This window comes from the organism of the source record quoted next, unplaced genomic scaffold (assembly GCF_019419815.1).
Source record: "Pyrus x bretschneideri cultivar Hongxiangsu unplaced genomic scaffold, Pyrus_bretschneideri_v1 Contig37, whole genome shotgun sequence".
NCBI classification, from domain to species: domain Eukaryota; kingdom Viridiplantae; phylum Streptophyta; class Magnoliopsida; order Rosales; family Rosaceae; genus Pyrus; species Pyrus x bretschneideri.
In genome coordinates this window covers 2,572,200-2,597,250 of record NW_025999690.1, presented here as the reverse complement: position 1 = coordinate 2,597,250, position 25,051 = coordinate 2,572,200, and the positions used below count along the sequence as shown (strand labels likewise).

Sequence of the window (25,051 nt, the reverse complement as noted above, 5' to 3'; positions counted from 1 at the left end):
GGTAGCTACCTATGATGGTATAATCCTTATCTTACCTTAGTGTACTTTACTTATGCTCTGTAATCACTTGGGAAATGGGTTCGTTCCCGCCCACCAACGCACTCTTATATTTAGGCACTTTTAGGTTTAAATTTATTCACATTTTCCACATCACTACACTTAATGGTTTCGTCACCTTTCAGATATCGGCCAGCACAACTCGATTCGGAGTCCTAAGGGACATACCGGATCGGGGTGTGTCAATTTTAGTAAAACTAAAGGATTTTCTACCTATCGTATATGATATCTTACTTTGAATTTATATGGTTGGATGTGTCATTTGTGAAGCAAGTTGTCGATGAACGTGTTTATGTTAATTATCTTTCCTTTCTTTTTTTTTTTTTTAATTAAACAACAACAAAAAAAGAATCGAACTTCATTTTGGTGATGTATTTGGAGAAACCACCTCGCAATACATGGTTGGATTTTGGGTATAAGCCTTTATGTTTGGATTTTGGGTAATGCTATCTATATGGTTGGATGGTGTTCTAACTTAATGAGAGAGATGTAATTTGAGATCTCATTTAATTTTGGGTAGTGCTATCTATATATCTATATATCCTTTTTTAATTCTCATACATCTCTTTCAATTTCCGGCCGCCAGATAGAATGAATTGAAGAAGATCAATGGCTAAAAAGTAATAAGGGTGTGCAAATGGGTGTATGAATAGAACTTCCTTAATTTTTCTTTTGTCTTTAATTATATCACCAAACGATGTAAAAAAGTATCAATATTAGATTTTATTTACGTTTTCCAGCTAAAATGTGTATTTTACATCTCTGCATTAGAGAATTTTCTAGTTAACAAAAAAACATAAAATACACATTTTGAAGCATTTTGCATCTTCCATTAGAGCAAGTCCACCCCTAAAAAAATGTGTCCGCACTCAGCTTATTTAATCCACTCGGTGAACAGTAATAGACCTCAATGAATAGTAATAAGCCAAATGCATCTCCGTCCCTAACAAAAAATAGCTAGCCTAGTTAATTTTATTAAAATATTATTTTTTATTATAAAATAATTAAAAAATAATAATTTTATTTTTAATTTCTGACTTTATTAAAAAATATTATTAATTTTTGATTTTTTATAAAATATTATTATAAATTACACCTACACACACCTATACATACAATAACACCACCGTCGCCGTCCCAAATCCTCTCCATTTTTCCGATACCCCGCCCTCTCTCTCACCTCCAAGCCTTCCTTGTTTGCTTTCTTAGTAACTCCAGCCTTGCACCGCCGGGCTCCTTCACGGCTAGTCGTGGTGCTATCTGCTTACAAACCTAGATGCCAAGCCCACTATCCTTGTCTCGGAGAAGCTCGGAGAACCCAGAATCAAAGTCAGCCCTGAGGAGCTCTGCACCAAGATCTCGCTCTACGACGCGTTGATCATGCGTAGCGAGACCAAGGTCACCTGCGAGGTGTTCGAGTCCTTCGGCGAGACGTTGAAGGTTGTGGGAAGAACTGGCGTTGGCATCGACAACATGGATGGCCAGGCTGACGTCAGATGGCCCGACTGTTAGGTCTGTCGATCATAGGCCGGTCTCTTGCCTGGCTTGGGCTGGGTACCAGCCTATTAGGCTGGGGTGGAGTGATTTGGTTAGGGGCTGGCCTGTTTTGGGTGCTAGGTGCCGGGCAATCCACTTCCAATGGACTTGCTCTTAGAGATGCCTTTATTGACACTAAAAAAAATTATGATTACGTCAGGCAGCAATAACAATTTTGAAAACAAAGTGAGTATCAATGACATTTTGCACGGTAAAGTTGAGGCGGTATGAACTTGCCATGTATCATTGACATTTTGCCATTTGTAATGTGCCCAAAAAGAGGGATTGTGGCTCTTAATTAAATAACAATGAGCATAGCAGATGCGCTTTTATTTACAAATTAATCCAAAAACAACAATTATATATTCATGAGAAATATTGATGACTGATGAGTAACCAGCTACATGAGTTAAATATAGTATCTTAATTAAGTAGCTCATGAGACGTTTAACTACATATATATACATATATATATTCATAGACTAGTCTTAGTTTAACCTACCAAGCTTACTAGACTGGTATGCAATGACATTGGCAGTGGTAGGGCTCTCCTCCAAAACGACTTCGTATCCATCTCTGAAGGTGTCCATTCCCTGTGCCATCAGCTGCCAGAAAATCCCACCTACAAGAGAACCCCCACTACTCGCACTTGTGTAGATGTACTCGTATAGTTTGCGAAAGTAGGCATTCCTCTTTCCTGGGGTGTAACCTGGTAACCTATAAGACTTGCCAAACTCTCCCAAAACCAGTGGTTTCTTAACTACTGTGTTGCAGTCTTCGATGTGTTGTTGCACCCATTTGTCCACAAAATCGGCTTGGCCCTCTTCGCTTGTCCCTGGTAACCTATTTCATCCAAGAATATTATATGCATGGCTTCTTTTTCTTCAAAAAGAAAAGTAATATCTATGGAGCTTGACTATAAACATTCTTTTAGTAAGAAAATCATCTAAACGTACAAAAAAGAACAGTATTGTTGTGGCAAATTTTCTAGAGGGAGAAAGAGGGTTAGGCGGCAGCAGAAATGTTCAAAGATATAATTATATTACAAGCAAACTTGGATTATTGAACTACATTACAGATTAACGGGCCTTACAATGTTAAAATATAGTTCACGTGTATTTCTACAAAAGTCAATTGTCTGCTCTTGTGAGTGACTCTTACTTGTTATATAAAATGGGAAGATTGTACAGATATATATATATATATATATATATATATATATATTGTACTATCTTATGGTATTTGAATAAAGCATGTTAATACTCTAATAACAAATAAAATATGCATAGGGGAAAGTATATACAGAACAAATAGAGAGTTTCTAAGTACGTACCATTGCTCAGCGTAGATATGTATAGTGGCGAAATCGATGTCGGGAAGCAAGTTGCTGGCAATGAAATCAGAACCATATTCTAGATTACCAGGATTGAACTGCTTCTTGTCCGGCGTTGTTTTGCCATAAAATCCTTCAAGCCCTATCTCTAGTAAATGCTTACTATCTATGTACTTAACGTGTGCAGCCATTTCTTTCACCCATTGCTGTACAATCAATTAGCTAAGGTGTTCAGATTCCATTAAACCATATACCAAAAAAATGAAAAAAAATAATAATTTAGGGAAAAAAGAAGTCGAGAGATATATACGTAACCTGAAGAATTGATCCAGATACGTCAGATTGGCAACGAGGCTCATTCATTAGTTCCCACGCGACGATGGTTGGATCATTTTTGTAAGCCACGTTTGTTATGGAATTTTTTCTTGTGAGCAGAGTCTGCATCCCAATGTGCACGCATGCCAGTTAAGATTCTAATGTAAGAAGATAAATCAATTTCCACAATTCTGTCTTCAATAATATTATTTAGACACACAAAATTAACATACTTTCTAATATAAGTAGATTTTACCATTATACGTCACTGTAAGACTCTTGTATTAGAAAATATTAACAATGTTGTTATTTTTTTGTGTCTAAATAATATTACCTTCATTTCATTGAACCAAAAAATATCTTGTGTGGGTATTTCTTTAATCAGGTACAGTGTTGGGAAATAATAAACACAAAATTGAAACACTTTGCTTCTATTGAATTGTGTCAGCAAGTGTAATGGTTAAGTCGTGTGTACAAGTGCAGATTATTTTTTTTTTTTCCTTCTTGTCATTAGTAATTTCTCTAAACGCGAAACAGATTGGAAAAAAGAGATGCGGGGGTAAGGTTTATATTCGTTCTTCTTTTATTTTTTATTTTTTCAAAAGGAATAAGGTTTACATCCCTTATTTTCTGTATTTTGTTTTTTTTTGCTTTATGAGTGGTAGGGTTCATGTCCTCCTCTATGTTGGTGTATCTTATTTTTTTCAGATCCATAAAATTTTCTCATATCATCGAAGTTCTATAAAAAAAATAAATTAGAAAAAAAACTGTAAATCTAAATAAAAGAATAATCGATAATTAATGAGAATAAATAAGTGGATATGTTAAGAGGCTATATCTATACCTTGATATGATCCTTATAATATCCTTTGACGACAGAATTAGTATAAAAGTCGTCGTCAGTGCTGATGGATTGGCCATGCTCTCTTGCCCACTGCACATATTGCTTTCTACCCCCATATTCGTCAAAGTTGTTCACAAAGCTCAGTATTACATATACACCATATCTTTTAGCTTCTGATATCACAAAGTCCAATCCCTACCACATAAAAAAATAAAAATAAAATAATAAAAATAAAAAGAAAAAGAAGTTTAGTTTAAAACAAGGAAACTTTAACGAAAAGTTTCCGATACTGTTCATTGTAACAAAAAACCACATTTTAACGCTAAAAAGTTAATCATGGTACTATTCCCTTTACCTTTTATTTTGTACTTTTCGTTAAAACTCAAAGTTTTCAAACCATTTTTATTAGTTTTCCTTTAAAACAAACGTCTTCATTAATCACCAAAAAAAAACCCAAGAGATATTTTTTTTACAAGGCCGTCCACCAAGAGATATTGTCGGTCTAGCGAAAAAAATGATCTTTACCAACTCAACCAATCCTTGTAGACATTATCAAACAATTTTAATATGAAACATATATACATTCAAATAGCATTTCACTAAATTAGTTGTAGTAGTTTAGATTATACATACATAAAGACATACGTACGGTATGAAGTACTGTACTACGTACCCTGAACGTGTCCTCGTTGTATGAACCAGGAGAAGGCTGAAGGGGTCTATCGTTACCCGTCACTGAAAGCCCAAATCCTAGCAACATTCATGCCATACTTGGAGGCTTGTTGGAGTGCAGAAGTGACCTTGGCCCTTGTAGATGGGTCAGATGCCATGTACATCATCCAATATGCATTGAACCCGTTTATGTAAAACGGCTTTCCATTCATAACAAAACGGGTTCCTTGTGTTCGAGCGAAAGTAGAACCAGGACGAGTGGCCTTCCCCTTGCAATCTCCTACCCGAGCATGGAAGATTAACACCCAAAAAGTTAACAAAACAAAGATATGGAGCAAACCCTTCTCGGACATGATTCAGTTCCTGTTGTGCCTGAACAAATTAGACCCTTTTAAGTGCTTCCTGTTTAACGTTTTATTCAGTAGCTGAGGACCATACTAGTATATATAGTACTGACAAATAGATAACAGTGATGAAAAGAACCAAGAAAATTAATGGCTCGTTTATGTAACCGTAATCAAAATCAGAAGAAATCCTAGAGTGAGAGACAGGAGGAAACACAAGTCACATGATGCATCATTTTACATGTTATAATAAGAATAAGAATGAACGATAAAACATTGAAATGTCTCACTTCGAGAATATATTTATAATTTGAGTGGAAAAGTAACAAAACATGGTCGTGTTCTGTGTACACCAAAAAATAGCTCAATAGATACATGCATGCATTGTTTTAAAAATTTCCGCCTAGCGCCACTTAGACGCTAAGCAGTTAACCACCGTCCGAATTAATTCCTAATCGTTTGAAAATTAAGAAATGGCTCGTATGCCTAGGCGTCGTCTGTCTAGCCCACCTAGATCCGCCTAAGCATCCGCCTAGGTCGATCGTGACTCTCACTTAGACAGAAAACAAATAATTTCATTTTGCATTTTATTTTTCAATAAATTATAAGTGACTTGTTGAATACTTGGATAAACGCTCATTATATGCATGTTCCTCATGTTTTCAATATGTTCTAATATTTGATAATCTATATGTCATTCTATTGTGCAATTTATGTATCACAATCTAATTATTTTATTTTTTAAGTATAAATAAATATTTATTTGTATGATATAATTCAATTAAAATTTAAATTAAAAAAACCTACGCCCCCGCCTAGACACCTAGACGCTAGACCCCTGCACGCCGCTCGACTAATCCCTATCGCCTTTTAAAACCTTGCATGCATGTATTCAATTATCAAAAACTACGGTCTAGTGGTATTCCTCTTTACTTGTAAGTGAGAGATTTTAGGTTCGATTCTCGCCAAAAACAAATTTGAACCACATTATTACTAACTCATTATGAAGCTTAGGCCACTCCTCCACCCATTAGTATAGAATTATCAAGAAATTTGAGATTAAAAAAAATAACCTACTAAAAGATTTCTAGAAAATAGGTGTATGTATGAGTCTATTACTAATATATCCTTCAACTCCGATGCTATTCTAAGCTACCAGAACATAATTATTTTGAAAGAAGGTGTTAAAATGGGATAAAAAATAGAAATTGGTAATGCTGGATTAGATGTGTGTGCCGTGTGGGGTTCATATGTTACATAATTACAAATTTGTAAATGGGAACAGAGAGACCCAGTATTGTACAACTTCCCATGAGAAAATTTACCTTCCCATATTATTGTTACGTGTATCGGCTTCATAGTACCTACTAAATTGTTTTTCAATGTACTGGAAAAGCGAGACATCAAGTGTTATAATAAAATTGTTTTAACTTTTTTTTCCTAAATTTCCAATCAATTGCATTGCACTTTTTGTACTGGGTTACGTGACCAACACACTCAAAAATGTCTCCTAATTACTTAGCTTCATAGGACGGTTTATTGCTTAATTATTGTGTTTAATTAAATTGATTACGGCATTGCTAATTTGCTATATATTTGAAATTAAGGATTAAAGGCAAACACTTATGGGTAGCATAAGGGATGTGACCATAAATGCAAATGCAAGCCCGTGAATTTTCATTGTTACCAATTTTTCAACAGCCAATTAAGAAGTTAGAGTCGGCTCTGAGATTTCACATACTATTGTTAATTTTTTATCATTGATCTTCTTCAAATTATTCGATCCACTGACCGAAAACCGCAAGAAGTGTGTGAGAAATAAAAATAGATGTAAACAACACTACCATATTGATGCTACGAAGTAAAATTTTATCATTAAAACTCAACATCAATTATCACAATTTTTTTTACGCTTTTATTGTACTTCTATTTGTAAACTACGATCAATCATGTGTTTGCCTTTCTCTTTTTTGTTTTGCCAAGTTTTCCTTACATGAATACAATGTGTGACTTGCACAACTTACATTCACATTCTTAAAAGTATATAATCCGTTTGCTTCAACAAAGTAAAGAAAATACCACTTCTAGACCACAGATTCATCGGGTTCTTGTTGTATTGCGATTTTAATAAAACTAAAGGATTTTCAACCTACCTCATATGATATCTTACTTTGAACATATATGGTTGGATGTGTCTGATGAGACGATATTATACCATATATTTTACCATATTCTTAGTATTAATTTATTAGTTATTTTAGTAGAATTTTTATACTTTGTTATGAATTTTCAATGTAAGACATTCGACTTCCTCAAGAGCAAAACGTCATCAAACGGATGAATTATGGAGTGATTCCAATTAGAGGATGTTCGTGACTATTTCAAGATGATTGTATCAAAGTTTCAAATTTTTCTACCAAGCCGTTTGACCATGACGATGAAATAAAGGCCCAGCGCGCAGCTTTCCCAGATTGACATTTCTGGACGTTTTGGATATTTTGGAGGTCAAGATGATATATTTTGAGAAATATTTCTTCTGAGGATTTGTAGGGGACGTCTCAAGCTTTAAAAAAAGACCTTTTGGGACCAAATCGGAGTTGATTTGGTCAGTCAAAAGACTAATTTTCTGAGAAGTCCAAATTTTAGTTCAAATAGGAAACCTTTTATTTTCTGTTTTATTATTTTATTATGTTTCCTAGTTTTAATCTGTCACATCCCGGCCCGGGGCGGATTACTTCCCAGGCCCGCTCCACCACCGTAGCACGATATTGTCCGCTTTGGGCTTACCATTCCCTCACGGTTTTGTTTTTGGGAACTAACGAGCAACTTCCCAGTGGATCACCCATCATAGGATTGCTCTAACCCCTTTCTCGCTTAACTTCGAAGTTCCTACGGAACCCGAAGCCAGTGAGTGAAGGAAGATTTGAGAAAAACAAGTTCATTTGAGAAACATCAACAACATGCAATTAACAATTAAAAGGCGGAATCATGTTTATATGCACTCAAAAACAAAACTTAACCCATGAACTTCAAAGCCTAGTAGATAGGTGAACCAAGACTCAACTCAAAACAAAGTGAGTTGAGAAATCAATACCTTTGTAGATTCCTCTTTGCATAAGCAAAGGCTAATCACCCAAAGAGAGGGCCTTCATTCCTTGCATCTTAGATCCATGGATTTGGATGGATGAAAAGGTTTCTCCAAGTTCCCAAAATTGAGAACCTCTAATGATTCATCACCAAGGCATAATGAAGAAGAAATGAGTGACCTTGGAGGAGTTTGATTGCTAGATGATCCCTCCAAGGTGGCCGAAAATTTTAGAGAGAAAGGAGAGCTTGTGTTCTCATCCTTTCCCCAAAAATTACCTCTTGTAAATTTTAGGCTATAAAGTCCTTTATATAGTCCCTTCAAATAAGTGACCTAATGGACCAAAAGCCCTATTCTTCTATCATGGCCGGCCTATAGGGTTCATTGGGCTTTCAAGCCCTTCGTTCATTCAAGTTGTCATACAACTTGAGTTAATGGACTTGACATTCAAATCCCATTGGGCCTTGCGGCCCAAAACTAACCCGAGGTCTTTAACGAACTTATTCGTTTGATTAATTAACATATTAATTAATCCTAGCCTTAGATAAATAATTAAACCATTTAATTATTCTTACTCATCTCCGTTGTTTCTTCAAACTCTACCTTACTCGGTGAACGATCCATTAGGTTCCTTTTAGCAAGGCAGTGGGCGATTAAAAACTCTTTCTAATCGATTGTGAATTGAAACTTACTTTCAATTCTCCCGTTAGTGATAATACACTTTTAGGGCTTCCACAAACCATGGTTGACGCCTAGCAGCATGTCATGGTTACCCAAGCTAATCAGAAGAGGTGGAGAACCTATTCAGTTTTAGGATTAGAAATGCAATACGGTCTTTCTCTAATACAATACTCTTGACCACATTGTTTGGTTTGATAGTTTATTCATGTCTACTATCCAATGTGAATCTTGTACTTATATGATTACCTTGAATGTGATCTGGAACGCATTCCAACATCTCATTCATACTCTGGCCAGAGATTCTAAATCATATCATAGAGTATTCTCCCTCAAACAGTTTGAAGGTTAGAGATCCCTTGTTGCGCATTCACTTGCCTCCATGACTAAGTGGCTTAACCCCGACGGTGCCGTGGACACCCTGATAGAGTGACTTTGACATAATCAAAGATCAAGTACCTAACCACAAGACAGCTGTGATGCCTCAGGTCAAAGGACTACTTTGCATTATCCCAACCATGAGTTCTCATGTGACATGAATATGAGAACTCTTCGTTGATCGTGTTCAGTGAACTCATTCTCTATTGAGCACCTACGTACTTGTCTTGATGTCACAAACACCAATGACTCGAGACTAGTCACTCTCCCTGAGAGAAGACACAGCACGTACTGATCTTAACGGACTGTCAATGCCCAATTGGCAATCCTATGATCAGGAACGTTTAGGATGTGTCTACGAAAGAATGGTCTCATGAATCAAACTTCTTTAGATCGCATTCTCCCAATCACATATTTCTTGGACTTATCGTTTAAGCATATAACATTTATATGAGACGGCTCAAACAATAATGTTTGCCCTTAATATTAAACTAGATTAGTTTAACATGTGAAATGTCCATAAAGTATCATCATATGATTGGTTTTAGGGCACATCTCCAATAGTGAGCTCCCAAAAGGCCTCGTGCTAGGTAGAGATGGGAATATACATTTAAGGATCACTCCCCTGGGCGATGTGGGATGTCACATAATCTATGACATTTTAGGTTTTTATTTTGTAGTAGTATAAATAAGGCTTTTTTAGCCATTAGAGAAGGTGAGTTATCAATTTGGAGAACTTAGCTAGGCTTTGACGTTTTGTATTTTCAAGGTGTTTTCTATCCATGTTTTTAATAATATTTTGTTTTATGATTGTTTGTAACTAATTTCCGTTTGCTAGGGCGATGCTTTGAGCCTTAGCATGAATATGTAGTTTTTATTTAATTGCTTATGATATTATGCATGCATACTTTGAATTATTAATCACTGTGCTTTAAACTGTCTCTATATCTTAATGCTTAGCTACCATTAGGATGTTTAGATAAGTAATCGGATGCAATTCGGTTGAAATACCACATGGGGATTGAGTATTGCTTCTTATGATTGATAGTTGTAATTCACCTAGGGCAAATACCACGTCTAAGGGGTTGCATGGTTTTTCATAAATCGTAATGAGCCATGCATGTTTATATTTGATATGAATACCACATTCGCATGTTTGATATACGTTCTAGCTTGAATACCACGAATAGAAAATGCATTAGAAAAACCTAACCTTCAAAGTTGCATGGGTAATTCATAAGTAATTGGTAAAACTACGTCGGATTGTTAAGGTGACGGCGGAACCCTAGTGCACAAATTTATTTTCAAAACTATTTTATTTTGTTTTCTTTGCTTTGCCAATTTATTTAATTATTTTTAATTAAATTCATTTTTAATATTCTAGGTCATAAAATCACCTTTTTCTAAACCTTGTTTTCAAATACTTAATTAAGAATTAGTTTAAATACAAATTATTCAATCAATTTATGCGGAAAAGGACCTTACTTGAGCCGTTTATACTACAACTATCTCGTTCTCTTGCAAGTATTTTTATCCCTACTTTTGCAGATTGTAAAAATTCCTATGAGTGTCATTTGTCAAACAAGTTGTCGATGAACATGTTTCTTTTATCTTTCCTTTTTCTCTTTTTTTAATTAAACAACCAAAAGCACAGAAACAAAGTTCATTTTGGTGATGCATTTGGAGAAAGTATGATATTAGAGTATAAGCCTTTATGTTTATGTACAAGAGGAATACCCTCTATTAATAAAAGCTTTTCTTAACTATATTTTAATTATTCTAATCCGACCTACTCTTGCCGACTTGTTTACGTGTTTCGTCTGCTTTATACACTTATTATTGAGGAGGGACGAACCAAACTCGAGGCAAAACACATCTGCAGGCCTCATTTCCCTGAATGTGCATATTAATGTAAGCTGTGTTTATTGGGAAACTAGCATATGCCCATACATAAAGTGTGTGTGAATATTTTTTTATTTTTATTTTTTAGATGGAAAGAGAGGAAAAGATTGAGTGAACATGGGGGAGAGATGGGAGAGATTTTTGTATATATAATATCAGAGATATGCTAGAATCACATGTGAGTGAGACTTTAAAAAAAATATAATAATAATGAAAATGGTTTGAAAACTTTGAGTTTTAACGATATTTACAAAATAAAAGGTAAATTGAATAGTACCATGATTGACTTTTTAGTGTAAAAATGTGGTTTTTCGTTAAAGTGAACAGTACTAAGAGCTTTTCGTTAAAGTTCCCTTTAAAAAAAACAGCTAAATTTGGTTTGTGTGAAATTATATTACTGCCCATGTTTTTTTATTTTTGTTCAGTTTTGACTAGAGGGTTAGAATGGTAATCTTATAGAATTTTGCTTGACAATCAAAGTTCTATTAATATGTAATTTGATTACTCTAAATTGGATTAAATTCATACTAAAAACATAATTATTGTTATTAACTAGTAACTTAAGTCCCTTGTTTATTTAGATATGTAAAAACCCTTTAATTGAACCAATTAAAAACTTGTTAAAATTTTATGGAAAAAAAAATTCCTAGCGCATCTCCAATGGAGAGATGCAAATTTGAGGTGCATAATTACATCTCATTTTACACTAATAATGAGGGAGATGTAGATGGGTGTTATACTTTAATGAGAGAGATGTAAATTTAAGATCTCATTTAATTTTGCGTAGTGATATTCACGCATTCATTTTTAATTCTCACACATCCCTCTAATTTTGGTCGTCGAATCAAATGAATTGAAGATGATCAATGATCAAAAATTAATAAGATATGTACGGAAGGTAAAATGGGTGTATGAATAGACTTCCTTAATTTTCTTACTTTGGTTGGCAGACCCACCACCGAAAGATGTAAAAAAATATGTATATTTAGATTTTTATCTACGTTTTCTAGCTAATATGGGTGTTTTACATCTTTCCATAGTAGAATTTTTTTTATTAGCAAAAAAAAAGGTAAAATACACATTTCAAAGCATTTTGCATTTTTTTTAATTAAAAAGAGGACCAGCCAGTGGCTTCACCGCAGCAATCCACCTTTCGGGGGCCAGAAAGACTCATAAAGACATTTAACCTTCCCTTGTACACTATCCTACAATTTACCAGCGGTAAGAATTGAACCCAGGACGTCATGTACCAATAACAATAAGGCCTCGTTTGGCACACCGTATAAGACACTGAATAGTATTAATAATACGGAGTACGGTGTACGGTGTTTGGTGTCCATTTGTATTAAATAGACACTGGATTAAACAATCCGGCCCATCTATTTTATACGGTAAAGGCCCGCTTGCTTATCCTCTCCAAAACCACAGTACAATTTAATCGGGCACTCCTTCTTCTCCAGACGCAGCCGTTCTCTGCTTCAAGTTAGTCTTCTCACACCTTCTTCTTTATCGTTGAATCCCAGTTCATCCTCTCATTTTTCTTCTTCTTCTTCTTCTTCTTCTTCTTCGTTTCCCCTCCCCGGTTCAACTCTTTCATATCTCTTTTCTCCCTCCACACTTGCATGAAAAAAGCAAATCCCAAGTTCGTTGGAAAATTGTCAGCCATGGAGAACGGTGAAATTCCTGAACACGCCAACGAACGTAAGCCCTTTTTTCTTAATTCTCCAGAGCTTTTCATTAATTTGGTGTTCGTCATTATTCTTATGGTTTAATTTTGTGTTCGTCGTGATTCTTATGGTTTAATTTTTGTGGGATACTGCTGGTTTTAGTGGGCCCGGGTTTCCTTTCTCTATCTTGCTCCTAAAGCTCTGTGCTTTTTGTTCTTCCTTTATCTGCAGCTTTCAACTGTTTTTTAAGTTAATTTCAACCTGTGCTTTTTGTGCTACTGCCCCTCTCCAGCCAAGACCTCCTCCCGCTCCTCCACCTCCTCCCAAGATTTCCACTTCTCCGCCGACATTGCACATAGTCAGCTGTTAGAATTTGGCCCTTTTAGCAGCTTAGTTTAATGGCTTTTCTTTGTTATTTGACATTCCATTTTCTTATCCGGTTCATTACCAAACATAGTATAAATAATACGATCATTAATCCGATATTGTAACAAACGCCCGATTAATTTAGTTAGTACTATCCGGTGACTATTTATCCTATCCGACAGAAATAATCAGTACAGTCCGAGCTGCTAAACAAGGTCTAACAGTTTAGCAAACAAAATGAGTATTAACAAGTTTTATCTGACAGCCCAATGTGCCTACATAGTTGGGCCAATTTTGACATGGAACTAAAGGCCCAATAACCCGTGTATATATAACCGCTTTCCTGTAGAACTGGAAGCAGAGTTCCCGCGCATGTTAAAGTTGGAGACGGAGACAGATATTTTGAATCGTCGTCCTCATCGCACAGTCAGTCAGATCGAGATTGCATCATTGAAGGTACGAATTTATGTCAAGTTATGCTTATAATTAAGTTAATTAACGATAATTAGAATCGATGCTGAATTTTGTACTGTTATTGTTATCGTAATAAAGGTGCTGTTTGGCTGGTTACTTAATTAGCTTAATCAACAATCGATTCAATGGAGAACGCAGAAAGTGAATCTACAAGGAAACGCATGAAACCAGATGTATGTATTTTTTTTATGTTCAATCCGTGTGTTTTGTGCTTCTTATTCCGTTTTGTGAATTAGATTGTGAAAATCTGATTAATTTTGAGGTTTAAGGAAGGAGAAGGAGTGATCATAGAATCAGAGATGGATCAGAGGGAAGAATTTGAAGGAATAGTTGCTGGATCTGAGGAGATGGAGCTCGCAATCGCTCACATCCTCGAGAAGATTGAACGCTTCACTCAGCTGGTATTTAGCTGTTAAATTGCAGAGTAAATGAATCATTATTTCCTTGAATAATTGTAGGTATTTGCAATTTTTTGGATGTTTTTTTATGTAATAAATTGGAATTATGCATAGGTATCTGAGAGTCTGGAATCAGGGAAGACGATGTTTCAGAAGATTAGCGATGAGTTTGAAGAGCGAATGATTATGTGAGTTGCAAAAAGTAACTTTATATTTTCTGTTGAATTTGTAATATTTGGGGTTTTGGATGATTGAAATTTGTGGGGTACAACTACACCTAAAGGGTGCACAAGGAACAAATTGAGAAATGGCAGGAAGAGATCCGAGAGTTGCGTATGCTTGATGCTTCAAACGAGGACGCCAGTGTTCTTCTGCATAATGCCCGACATGTATTTCAAAATGCTAACCTTGATTCCTGAAGGTAATAATACAATGGGCCATTCGTTTGTATGGGATGTCTGATATTATAAGTTTTATCTGTTTCATAAACTTCTCAGAATTTCTTGCCGTATTTAAAAGATTTCGTCCAACTAGTTGTTATATGTGGCTCAATATGCTTAGGAACATAATTTCCTTGGGTCTGATGAACTTTGTTGGTTTATTCTTATTGCTAAAAGCTTAAGCAGCTACCTAGGATGTGTGTCAGCTTAGATGATCTGATCTGGGTTTGAGCAGCTCAGCACTTTGGCTTGATGAATTTTCCATTGTTTATTCTTTGGGTCATGATCCGGTAAAGTTGAGGCGGTATGAACTTGCCTTATCTTTCCAGAGTTGCTGTGAATTATGCAACATGCTTATAGAAATTTCAAATATCCTCATACAGCCAAACCACGTAAAATTTGAAAATCTTAAGCACTGGAAGCAGTTAGAAGTCTAGTGTGTTTTGTTTTGAAGTGTAATTGGTCCAATTCAAGAACTTGGGCGAACTCTTCCGGTTTGTGTTCTTTGGCCTCGAAATTCAACTAGTGGGACTCATAAAGTAGTTTGGATAAGCAGCTAAAATGGTAGGGCTTAAGCTGTAAGTAGCATATATATATTACTGGCCAATATCCAGCTGATTGTTTCAGCACTGCATAAACCTTAAAATGTCGAGAAACTAACGAGGGCGCTGATATGCAGGTTTCCCAAGACCGTAGCAGATGACCACGGATTTTCGTTCTGCTAATTGGATGGAGGGGCCTGTCTCCGTTGTTGTAGGTAAAGTTACAAGCTAAAGCCACAATTTTAAGCTTCTGCAGTTTGAGTTGTTTGCTGCCTGAATCTGTTAGTAGCTGTTGGCATTACATGAGATTTACAGTTGGCATATATTTGTAGTTTTGACGTTTCTATTGGTTAAAAAATCGATCTGTTCCCTTGAATTTCTCATAAGATTGCGTATTCTGATCAATTTTAACTTCGTGAATGATTCATTTACCACATTTTCTTACATTTAAAGGAGAAATTTATTTGCTTCAACCATGAATTAATTAGTTTTCAAAGAACATGGCCGTTTGATCAAAGAAGAAAAAAGAATTCTACGTTATAAATTACATCATATTTACAAAATCGTTGGATCGAGAACTATATAGTGTTCAAACCAAGCACACTAAAACCTACTTCAATCCTTAAAGTAAAACTTAAATTTTAAGTTCTAAACCCACCCCGACCCTTAGTAGAATCAGTAGTGCTCACCTACAGGTCCTCAGTTTGAGGACATGTGAGGTCCTCTTTTATCTACTCCCTTAGATTAATTCTGACGGTAAATTCATGAATAACCTAATGTTATCCCTGTTACACTCTAACAAACATTGGGGACGTGAGTCAGCCGCATCCGGCTTCCTCTTTCAATTCTATCACTAGCATTCCCATATCGAATCCCAGTCAAAAGCGACACCACTGCCGCCACCAAATCTTCGTCCTCGGACAGTACGTACCAAAAAACCCACCTCTCAAACCATTACCCTCCATCGATTTCTTTGCAATGCCGCAATCGACTCTCTCGCCTGCCCTTGAAGACCAGGGTCAGCCCTAAGAATTTGAGAGTCCTAGGCGAGCCTTCAAAGTGGGCCTTAAAATTCTTTGATCTCCGGTTCTTTGTATAAAAAAGAATTCACTAAATACATAAAAAGTTATATTTTCACATCAAATATCATTAAAAATTAATATCAATAGAAGATAAATATACAAACATTATTTAAACATTACACGATTCACGTTTTTAGACACAAATGTACTAAATTTTTGCAGTCAATTTTTTAAGATTGAAAGTGAAGAACAATAAAACTTGATGATCAAGAGAGTTTTAACAATAAAACTTGATTGACGAGTATAATAAATTCAATGCCAATTGTTTCTCTTGTGTTTTTTTTTTCTTCTAAAATCAACATCACACTAACGAATTGAATATTAAAATAATCCATTGAATAAAAAGTTTTTGAAAAGAAAAATATATAATTCAAAGTTTTGATTACCTTAAAGTACAATCTTTAAGACCATATGATAGTTGGTGTAGACATCGAAATTTCAGTGAAACAAATGTTGACCGATGCATTAAAATTACAACCTTTATTCATTTCACCTACATCACACACTCATTTCACCTACAAACTCCATTCATTTCACCTACATCACACACTTACTTCACCTACCAACTCCATTTATCTCACCTACAACATCCACTCACTTCACCAAAAAAATGGATGGTGTGATTCACTCTCAAAGCCTATAAATAGGCTTCTCTATCAAGGGATAAAAAAAAAAGGAGGAAAGAAGACCAATTCACATCACACCAAAACCTTAAAGCTTTGAAACTCTAAAGCTCTCAAGCAAATCCCGAAGGATCAAGAAAGTCCTATTTGTTCTTCGTCAAATCCTCCTTCAAGATTAAGCCCCAACGACCCTTGAAGAAACTTCCCTCAACCTTCAAAATCAAGCCCCCAACAGCCCTTGAAGAAAGTTTTCATCGTTCATCAACCGTTCATCCTAAGATCAAGCCCCAACGGCCATTTGGATCAACAAATCCACACATCCAACCGTTCTTCAAGATCAAGCCCAAAAGCCCTTGAAGATCCGTCCATCACCGTTCATCCAAGATCAAGTCTCGACGGCCCTTCGATCAATCGCACATCCACAAATCAACACCTAACGGGGATCAAATCAGGGGATCAAATTACAAAGAAATTGTAACCCCAAAATCATTAATACAAAATATATTTTGTACACGTATTCTTGTCTCGTTCATTGTCAGGAATTTTCGTGTTTATAGTTGGTTTAAATATTCAATAGAAATGGAGAGAATGAGAAGTTGAAAGAAAAAAGATTGCAAAGAGACTTGAGTTTTATAACTTTATATGCATTTGGATAGATGGATTGGGAGTTGGACAGATGGATTGGCAGTAAATTTGAAAAACAAGAAAAATCTAGTGACTAAAAGGTAGCTTCGTGTTTTGAATTCAACACCCCAAAGAAAAATGAAGCCAACATTTCCACTGCTCTAGCAAATGAATTATGATATTTCTTACTTTCTTTTACATTCCCATTACTCTTATGTAAACGCACTCTAAACTTTCTATGAAAACAAGACGGATTCAAAGCCGAAACAAATTTTCTAGTTTCGCTCTTTAAGCCAGATTGTCGCTTCGATTCAGGCCTAACACTGAGGGTAACCGAAGTAGAGGGCCACTACTCTAAAAGGGCTCCCAATTTTTTTGTTTATTACATATCTTTTAACATTACAAATCTTGTGTTTAAAGCTAAGAAAATAGCAAGTGAGATGGGAATTCAAACTGTTTTTTTTTTTGTGAGAAACACATCATTTGAAGAAAGAAACAGTTTGATGAGAGTGCTAGTGAAATGGTAACTCAATCAGCTGTTGAAACTTTTAGAGTTGATTACTTTATTTATATAGTTTATCAAGCTCGTAACTCACTTGATATCAGATTTGAACAATTTCATAAATATGAAGAAATTTTGAGGCTTTTGTTTAATTAAATGAAGTTAAAAGCTGCGGACAATGACAGTTAGAAGAGTTTTTGTATCAATCTTGAAGGATTTTTGAAAAGTTGTGAGCATTCTGATATTGATGGAAAAATACTTATTTCTAGAGCTAAGAAACAAGTTTTTCAAAATTAAAGTTGATCAAATCTTATCTTCAATCAACTGTGTCACAAGAAAGATTAAACGGTTACCTATTTTATCAACTGAAAAAGAGTTGCTTGAAAAATTATGTAAATTTAATCATTTCGTAAAAAGTAAGTCAATATCCTTGTTAAGTTTTAACGTGAACGACCACGTGACTACTTTTTTAGGGGTAGTTTTGTCAACCAAGCCCCTCCACTTAATAAGGATATTGACAGTTTTTTCACGAAATGACCAAAATAATTTACAGTGGGCAGACCACTTCTATCATTTTTATTGTAAAGGGCCAAAGTGAAGAGTTATACCAATCCCATGGACCATTAGCAAAAAAGCCTTAATTACCAACTTTCCATGTCATTACAGCTGCAAACTTAAGGTCATAATACACCAGGAAACTATTTTTGTCATCTTTATCTTCTACCACTAAATTTCGTTACTTCCACTAGTAGAAAAAATAGTTTGTGCGACAAACAATATTTCGTTGCACAGGATGTACTTGCGTGATGGAAAAAAAGTTTCGCCACGCAAAATAGACAGGAAAGGAAACAAAAAATTTCGTGACAAATATACATTGTCATCGCATAAAGTTAACAAGAAAATGCGGGGTAATTTTTTTGGTGCAAAAAACTTGCACAACGAAAAGGACACCTTTGTTCAACACGCAAGTTACTGTCAGTTTTCACTCAGACCATTCACTGTAGGTGAATCAGAGGAATCAATACCACATTTAATTACAGATGTTTGTGTGACAAAGCCTTCATCACGCAAAGGCCCTAACCTTCCTATAAATATGCACTTCTGTTGTCTTTATTCTTCACAATTATGTTCTCCTTATTCTTCAAGAACAGATGGAGGATAAAAACAAGGATCAGAGCGTGCCTGCCGCCAACCCGAATGATTTGAGGCAACATTTTAAGTTCGCGCATATGATTGTTGTAACCATGGGGAATAATTGTCCTACTGTTGAGTAGCTTTCTTGGAAATATGTGTTCAAGAATGTGAAGAATGTGGTGATAGATGAACTATTAGTAAGTATATTGTTTGTGAAATTTTTAGTTATATGTTGGAATTAATTATTTGTATATATGTGTAATAGTGTAAGTATACTCTTAATGATGATTGGAATTAATTATTTGTATATATGTGTAATAGTGTAAGTATACTCTTAATGATGATAAGAACGAAAGTTGATGGAGCATGCGCTGGTGGAAGGTTGCAATCGGCAGCGTTATGACGTCTAGTGGAATGGAGGACTATCGAAATGGTAGTTTTAAATTTATGTTTGTGAGGACAATATTTAAATTGAAGGTTTTTTTTTTTTTTTTTTTTTTACAAGTTATGTATTTGGACTTAATTAGGCTTTAATTTATGTTTGTTTTTTTTATTGAGTCTCAATGTAAGCACCCTATCCTTGGTTTGTACGTGTTTTCAATCTTCAATGAATATCGTACTTATGCTCAAAGTAATTGTATGGATTAACGTATTAATTATTTATAGATTAAATATTTAAGGTATTAAATACTTTTAGAAAAAATATTTGACTGAATATGACACACCCTTGATCGGAGTCGATTTATGCTAGCCGTCACCCGAAGGTGACGTAACCAAAAGTGTAAGCGATGTGAAAATGTGAATAAATTAAAACCGAAACTAGAACTTATTTAAACTAATAAAGTGAGTGCTCAGTAGTGGGTAGAACCCATAGAATACAAATATTCAGAGCATAGATGACAAAAGACTGTGCAGTCGAAACTAGTTAAGTACTCAACACACAACCGGGAAAGGCTCCCTATAATTATTTAGGTACCTCAAAATCCACCGGAGTTTCCTCGTAAGCCACAGAGAATTCGATTGTCTAAGACCTAGAGGGGCTAAAAACAAAAAGGTGAGTGGGCACAAAAACAAAGGTTTATAAAACACATTTATTTTCTGAACATACTAACCCCTCACTGTAAATCATGTATAGTTTCTAGAAAATCATACTACATATAAGTATGAAAACAACCATAAATAAGAATGATGCCAGAAATGCGCCAAACTACAATATCTCAACAATAACATAATGAATACAGGTTACTCATCAATCTACACTAGCACGTGAGTTCATGCAGATAGTTTCTGACATGAACAAGACTGTGGTGTAATGTATAAGTACCCTATAGTGCTACAATCACGTGAAAACTAGTGATAATCGCGGTCACGTACAAGTCGGAGTTGCCGAATGCAACTTGTATGACAGGACTGACACCTACTTGGATCTAAGGTGAGCATGCGGTGCAGAGGTGAACATACACGTGAAAGACTAACCCTTGCCCTGGGCGAGCACTAACATCGAGTGCAGCAATGATAAGTAGACTACATAAATATAAACATGGCATAACCATTCAATAATTCTAGTCAACATGGTAAACTTACTTGCGCATCCCGTATGATTATTTTAGCATTTTACAGTCGTATAACATTTCTTATAACCTATGTAATCATGGCATAATAGGTGTAATATCAATCTAAAAACAATAATGGAAACTATAAAACTATACACACACACACACACACACACACGAAAACAAATGCCCACTCATTGGTACGTGGTCGGATCGTAGCCTTCTAGCCTCGCTTGACCTCGTACGTCATTGGGATAATTTTCATTTATATATGAAATAACTAAACTAGTAAATTAAATAGGACATATTAAAAAAGGCTAGGTAAATCTCCCATACTTTGCTCAAAAGGAAGGTTTGAATATACAAAAATGATCTACATGAAGTCATGGGCACGTGTCAAGCACTCGTCGGTCGGAGGTTGGACGCGCCCTCACTGCGCCGCCTAGCCCACGGCCACACGCAGGTTAGAGGTGACAGAAACCAGGGAATATTCTTTCAGAGTTGACAGAATATTCTGTTAAATAGTAATTGAACTTAATGGGTTACCTGAAGCTATTAGAATATTCTTTCAACTTTGACGGAATATTCTTCGTCTTCTCTGGTGAGCCTCGTCGCTGTCTGGTTCGCCGGTTTCTGGGTAAATTTCAAAGCCTCATAACTTGCTCATTTCTCAACCATTTCCAGGTGAAATTTATATGGAATTGAAGCTGGAGAAGAGCATAACAAGATTTTACCTTCCAAAAGTCCAACAAATGGATGGGAAATGACCTGAAAAATCCTCAAAAGATTCGGCCTAAACTTCGACTCCTCAAACTCGCTTGTTCTGATGTCAACTCGACTCCGAACTTAGTCTAAGGACCCTAGGGAGTTGTGTAGAAGCTTCCCCACATCCTAAAACCTTGTAACTCGGCCTAAAACTTGTCCGAGGAAAACTCACCAAGCTGGACCTTCTGAGCTGACGGGTCAAAACTCGTCCATTTCGTGATTGGTTGGTACGCCTGGTTCGTGATGATGAGAGGAACACGATGAAGGTGATTAGAAGTTCAATTTGTGAAGTTTTGTTGTCGTTCTAGAGGGTTGCAGAGAAAGGGAAAGTGTCAGTGAGAGAGGAAGAGAAGAGAGAGAGCAGTTTCTGATTAGGGGAGTGGTGTAAGGAATGGGTTCTCTGATTGGTGAGGGAATTGTGGAGAGATGTTGATTGGTGAAGAGTGAAATGAGGGAAAAAGATTGGTTGTGAGTGAAATGGGGGACACGGGTCCAATTTAAAAAGAAGAGAGGATAAGATTTTTCAAATTTGCACCATAAGAGTACTCAAAAAATCTATCCCCTTATCAAAAACAATGTTTCCCTCATTGAATAATTAATACATGTGCGTAAAAATTTTACCCTGCTGTTACGTACTTTGACTGAGCCTAACTTTTTCGTTATAAAACCGATTTGGGTCTAACTCGTGCTCAAGTGTTCATAATGACAAGTACTATTGAATTATGATAACGAGAAAAATAAATTGAAATTCGAATACTACTGTCCATGTCACCTGCCAACAAGGGCATAAATGTCACTTTACACACTTGGGGAGAAAATTACATAGAAAATTAGGAACGGGTCGTCACAGAATATTTGTTTGTAATTATAAAGTTTACGTAAACATAGATATATATGTTTACATAAACTTTATAATTACAATGATTCCATTCGTCACTAAATATATTGCGCGATGCTATGTTTGTCGCTTAAGACAACTTTGCGCGATGAATAACAGTTGTTTGTCTTGCAAAGCATGGTCAGATTGTGTTCAAACCTTCCCGTTTATTGCCCATTTATGACGCGTTTTGCACGATGAACATGGCAATTTGCGAGACGAATGGGTTTGTTGCACAAAGGTATCCTAGTACTATATAAACACAGTTTCAGAACCCTAGTTTTAAAAAAAAATGTTTGAAAAAGAATGGCCTATTTTGGAGAAGGTTCTAGTAAAAAGAAACTTGTAGTGCGATCAGAAAAGTATTGACGGAAGCAAGTGCCGTACTTTGAAGGCAAAAATATGGTTGATGCGTTCGTCGAATTTAGGTATGACATTGGGAATTTGGTGTGGAGGGATTGTTCTACCAAGTTTGAGTCTTGGAAAAAGGTCCCTAAGGTGTTGAAGAAGTTCATGCTGGGGGAGTTATCGATAAGTTTGTAGTAAATAATGAACAATTATTTTTGTTAAAACGTAATATTTTTTAAATTACTAATTTATTGTTATTGGCATTAATGTAGGTTCATTGGGATGTTGATGAAACCAATGAGAAGCAACAGATTTATGTGGATGGGCTTTCAAGCAGAGTTTTCGACATTGGAAGTTTGATGTGTTGCGGGCGGGGAAGGATTGAAGTTGAATTGTAATTTTTTTTTTTGAAATAAGATTTTGTGGACTTTATAAGTAATTGAATTAATAAATTTATGTTATGTGGATGAGTATTAATATTTACATTAATTATAATTTATATTTGGGATAATAAATTAGTTTTGTTAATTAATTTAATATTTAATTAGGTTTGAGTTTTTTATTTATAATAAAATAAAATTTTACATTACATACAAATAAAATGGAAAAACATAAAAAAAAAAAATATGCATTTTGCGCGACGAATGTTGGCATCGTCACGCACTTTGTTTAAAATAATAAATTATAAAGTGAATGAAAAAAATTGTAACCTTGCGTGACGATACATTGTTTTTGTCACTCAAAGGGTATTTGTGCGATTAACATGTTTTTAGTCATGCAAAATCAATCTTCCAAAAGTAAACCTTATAATCTGGATTCACCTGTGCAGAGGTAAACTACAGTAAAATTGCAGATTTAGCCTCTGCACTCATCCTTTTAGTTTTTCTTCAATCCGACATACGTCATTTTCATTTTCTCTCAATTTCATCATCTAATACTCCCTTCATCTTCTTGTATAGGTTGATCGAGCTGTCTCAGTGTGTCTAGTAAGTTCTTTTTTTTTTCTTTTTTTAGGGTAAAAGTATTAATGTAAATTCATACTAACACCATGAATTTCATTGTTTATAAGGATATTTTGTTGATTAGTGATTGGCGGAGAACTATTGAGAATGTATTTTCTTCGTTTTATTTATAAAAAAAAAAGTACATTAATACAATTATGTTGTTATGTTTATATTGTGTTTTGAAATTATATTCATATTATGTTGTTAAATTTGTAGGTGAAGTACAAATATGTGTTGTGATGTATGAAGTTAGTTGTAATTAACTTCGTACTTGTTTCTTCTTTTAAGTAAAACTTAATTTCCTGTTCGAGGATTAGTTGGATTTCACGCATGGATGCGAAAGCATGATTGCGGTCCAATTGATTCTTGAATTGTCCCATTATTTAGATAGTTTGGGAATGCACAGTTATGGCGCGTAGTTTATGGTCGGAGGATTAGGTTTCGGTTGTGGAGATTTTCGGTGTCATCTCTGTACGTTCTTCAGGTGGCTCATAGGTATTTCATATCTACGTCATCCATTTGAAGAACTATACTGAGATGCTGCAGAAATTCATCCATGTCGATATCTAATATGATGTAACCATAGATTACGTGACATAACGATGTATTCCCGAATGGGATAGGGCCCTTACCAGAGGCATAAGGTGACATTATCATTTGTATGAAGTTGTTGTACTATTATTGTGATTGTAGGAATTATGAACAGGATGTGGATACAGAACCCGAATAGATGCGTGAACAAATACTTGGATGGAATTGAGGATTTTACTGACTTCCGCTGGGTGCTTACCATCATCTTCAACTCCATGTGGGACGGAACTTGTGCAATCAACCGACTGCCATAGGAGAAACAGGGGTGGCTGGCAAGAACCCCCATCGATAATGTCACTGAGTGAGTGAACAAGTCAAAGTTAAAGCATAAGCTTAAACCCCAAGCAAGAAATTCTACACGTTAAACCCTAAATTCTGGAAACGGAAAACAATCCGAGGCAAAACCCCAATTTGAGTATTCAAGATTAGAAAGCACAATAATGTCTCAAATCTAAAATGATATTGGGCCTTTTTATTATGGCCCAAGCTTATTTCTTGTTTTTTATTTTTTATTTTTTATTTTTTTATTTATTTTTATCATGAAGACAACTTTTGTCACATCCCGGCCTGGGCCCCCACCACATCTCGGCCTCGACTCCACCGTAGCATGATATTGTCGGCCGACTTTAGGCCCCTACCACACCTTCACGGTTTTGTTTCTGGGAACTCACACGAAAACTTCCCAGTCGGTCACCTATCCTGGGATTACTCTTGCGCGAACTCGCTTAACTTCGGAGTTCCAATGGTACCCGAAACTAGTGAGCTCCCAAAAGGCCTCGTACTAGATAGATATGAGAATATACATATAAGGCTTACAAGATCCACTCCTCTGGGCGATGTGGGATGTCATAATCCACCCTCCTTAGGGGCACGACGTCCTTGTCGGCACACATCTGACCAGGGATTGGCTCTGATGC

General features: G+C 35.6%; 2 protein-coding genes across 3 annotated transcripts; one reads left to right on the top strand and one right to left on the bottom strand.

Annotated features, from left to right (window-relative positions):
- Positions 1–1,241: 1,241 nt before the first annotated feature.
- Positions 1,242–5,328, bottom strand: LOC125468335 (mannan endo-1,4-beta-mannosidase 4-like). Its single transcript, XM_048563981.1, is given in 7 exon segments — positions 1,242–1,728; positions 2,096–2,436; positions 2,927–3,132; positions 3,242–3,364; positions 4,086–4,280; positions 4,759–4,815; positions 4,817–5,328. Coding segments are annotated over 7 exon segments (1,395 nt in total). The 5' UTR covers positions 5,111–5,328; the 3' UTR covers positions 1,242–1,549.
- An 8,116-nt stretch (positions 5,329–13,444) lies between these two features.
- LOC125468354 lies at positions 13,445–15,407 on the top strand. 2 transcript variants are annotated; one of them, XM_048564008.1, is made up of 6 exons: positions 13,445–13,633; positions 13,757–13,824; positions 13,921–14,052; positions 14,164–14,237; positions 14,333–14,470; positions 15,169–15,407. In XM_048564008.1, the coding sequence occupies exons 2-5, from the start codon at positions 13,777–13,779 to the stop codon at positions 14,466–14,468; spliced, it is 390 nt and encodes a 129-aa protein (XP_048419965.1). In that variant the 5' UTR covers positions 13,445–13,633; positions 13,757–13,776; the 3' UTR covers positions 14,469–14,470; positions 15,169–15,407. The 2 variants fall into 2 exon arrangements, with proteins under 2 accessions (XP_048419965.1, XP_048419964.1); XM_048564007.1 differs by having other exon boundaries at positions 13,465–13,633; positions 13,730–13,824.
- The last annotated feature ends 9,644 nt before the right edge of the window (positions 15,408–25,051 follow it).